Here is a 2,892-nt window from a genome sequence, read left to right on the forward strand (position 1 = left end):
ATATCATTTAAACAGAAGAAAAGACAATGTCTGCTATTTCACAAACTTTCAAACTCAAGTATCATGGTTGTGAGATTTTCCAGAACTAGTATTTAATTAATAGATAGTACGTACCTACCAGCATACGATACTTGTATTAATGATCAATCTAATTACGGAAACAAGGTTCCACCTCAATAGGTCTTTCCTCACTTATCAGCAATTTTGTAGTCCTTCCGATTTTTTTTTCTTTTATTTTGTGTGGAAAAACAACTAACGTTGTATTCATGTATAGCTTATGGATGGGGAAATAATCTTTGACATCACTGGATTTTGAGCATCTACCAAGTGAAAAGTCACATGTAGTGGATAAGCCTTTATGGTCTTTGAGAACAACGAACCATATTACATAAGTTGGGTGCAAGAAAGAATAATTTGACCTAAGAGGCTTACATAACTACTAACTATGGTGTCGTCTGATTTATGCTAATGACTCAACGTTTCTACTCACTGGTGTCATGTCATCACTGCTCTGACATGCAAAGCCAAGAGCACTCAAAGAAAGAGTTGGAACATGGAGCTTACAAATGTAGCTAAGAGTATATTGTGGCAGGTCCCCTGGAGCCACTTTTGCTAAGTGTTTCCCAGTTATAGTAGCAGACATTTGAAGATGGTACCGCGAATGGGATTTTCAGTTTCAGGGTTAGAATTTTGATGGGCACTTCTGCAACCCCATTACTCTCGCGTCAGACGATACAATAATCCTAGCAAGTGAAATCAGAAGCAAACCAATTGGTCATATTAAAGAGGGGGGAGAGACACACCACCTCCATATCATGATTACAGTGCCCTCTCAGGTGAGAAAGTACTGGGTACTTCTTTGATTGCTTTATGAAGTGTCTTCAGTGGTTGGTCTTCAGCAACGCTGGAGTTGATGATCTTCTGTTCTCTGCAGGTTGTACCCAGCCGAGACATCAATGGAGAGGTGTGGTAGAGTCACCACGGACAACTGTAGCAGCAACAGCAGCAGCAAGGGGAAGGAGCCATGGATGAGCTACACCCACACTGCAAAAGGGGGCCCTCTTCCTGGTAGCTTCTTAGCAGGCTTTTCATGGCCTCCAAGGTCATACTCTTGTAGCTTTTGCAGCAGGGAATTCAAGACAGCTCAGGCTCTTGGGGGTCATATGAATGTCCACAGAAGGGATAAAGCCAGGCTGAGGCAGTCCCCACCTCCGGGACCCCTACCTTTTGACCTTAACCCTAACCCTAGCCCTGGTGGTGAACCTGTTCCTTTTAGCAGTGCTCCTAATATTCCTAACCTCAACATGCCACCACCTTCGAGTTCTTCTGGGGATAAGATCTTCCTAGCACCCAATACGTTGCCTTCCATGACTTCTCCTCTGACACATTTCTCTTTCTCAAGAGGTGATGACTTGAACAAGATGGAAACGGTGAAGGCCTTGTTTGGGACCGGAGAGGTGAAGGACCTGATGGAAAAGGACACGGGCAATGAGTTGCAACAAGGGAGAGAAGTTGTGAGACTCGAGTTGGAGATAGGTATTTGTGGAGATCGCAAGGATGAACTTGATTTGGAACTTCGACTTGGATACACTTAGATGTGAACGTTATTTTGCACTTTCGTAGTTCATCATCTCGCCCTCTCTCCCCCCACGCTATATGTCACTTGTTCATGCAAGAGTATGTTGTAGAAGAATGATGATCATGGCACTATCTATGCGAAGTGATTCTGTTTAAAATTAGAACTTTCAGTCACACATTTGAAAGTTTACACGAACAGCTAAAGAATGAGATAACTGGTGGTGTTGCAAGATTCCAGCAATTTCTAAGATGAGAGTTAGCCACAGTTTTTTCGCTTTAAATTCTTAAGGAAGTAGTACAACGTTTCAAGAAGTTGTCTATATTATGCTTTTGTACAAATTTACAATGATATTTTTCATCCTTTTCTTTTATAGGATAGTTCTATAATCATATGGTTGATAATATGAAAGATTTGGATAAATCTAAGGTAAGACTACTGCTCCATGTAACAATGTCATACAGTTTCGCGTCTGTACTCATCATTATGCGGATGCTGGACTAAGACACAGTATTATTCCTATTGAGTTTGGCAATGAACAGCCTGACTCAGCGAGAAGGATTCATAAACTCGCATCCAAAGCACTTCGATAAGTAGTATAGAAAATGGCCTTATAATCTCCCAGTTAACAGTTGATATCCCCATTTCTCTTTCTCCTTTTCATTTAGATGAAAGATATATAATGTCCCAAAGTTGCACTTTTGGACGTATTTTTATGAGGTCGATCCCTCCCCTCCATCGCTCAAGTTTTTAGATTACTTTAAGGAGACAAAGCAGATTCTTCAAGATACCAGAACTCACAATCTTCTTCTTCTTCTTCTTCTTCTTCTTCTCTCTACAAAGATTTAAAATCAATCTGCAAACATAATATAATGATCGGAGGAACTCGATCACGAGCTAGCTAACTGAAAAAATGTCATTTGACATTTAGATACTCGTTCAAGTTCAGATTAGCTGACAATAACATTTTATTGCATAAGTCATAAGCTGATTCAGAAAAGAGAAAGAAAGAGATTTTATGCTGGCTTTTCTCTTCCATGATCTGGAAGACAAGGTTTGCAGTGTCTGATGCGTTTTCCAATGGGCTGTTGTCTCTTTCTTCTGAGCATACTGTCATCTAGTTTCTTATGAGTGCTGCGAGGAGTGTTTGATGAGTCAGGCCATGATGGCCATTTCCATGGGAAGAGAGGTAGGGCAAATGGTGTCAGTCCAAGGAGAAAGTAAAGTGTTACAGGAATGGAGAATCCTCAGCACGGACATGACGGCCTCAGCAACGATTTCGAGGAGATCAACAACATACGAGCGTCAGCAGTTGA

The 2,892-nt window shown here is 41.1% G+C and overlaps 1 protein-coding gene across 1 annotated transcript; it reads left to right on the forward strand.

Annotated features, from left to right (window-relative positions):
• Positions 1–956: 956 nt before the first annotated feature.
• Positions 957–1,595, forward strand: LOC135649047 (transcriptional regulator SUPERMAN-like). The gene has a single exon (XM_065167144.1). The coding sequence runs from the start codon at positions 957–959 to the stop codon at positions 1,593–1,595; it is 639 nt and encodes a 212-aa protein (XP_065023216.1).
• The last annotated feature ends 1,297 nt before the right edge of the window (positions 1,596–2,892 follow it).

This window comes from Musa acuminata, chromosome BXJ3-9, assembly GCF_036884655.1.
Source record: "Musa acuminata AAA Group cultivar baxijiao chromosome BXJ3-9, Cavendish_Baxijiao_AAA, whole genome shotgun sequence".
Taxonomy (NCBI): Eukaryota; Viridiplantae; Streptophyta; class Magnoliopsida; order Zingiberales; family Musaceae; genus Musa; species Musa acuminata.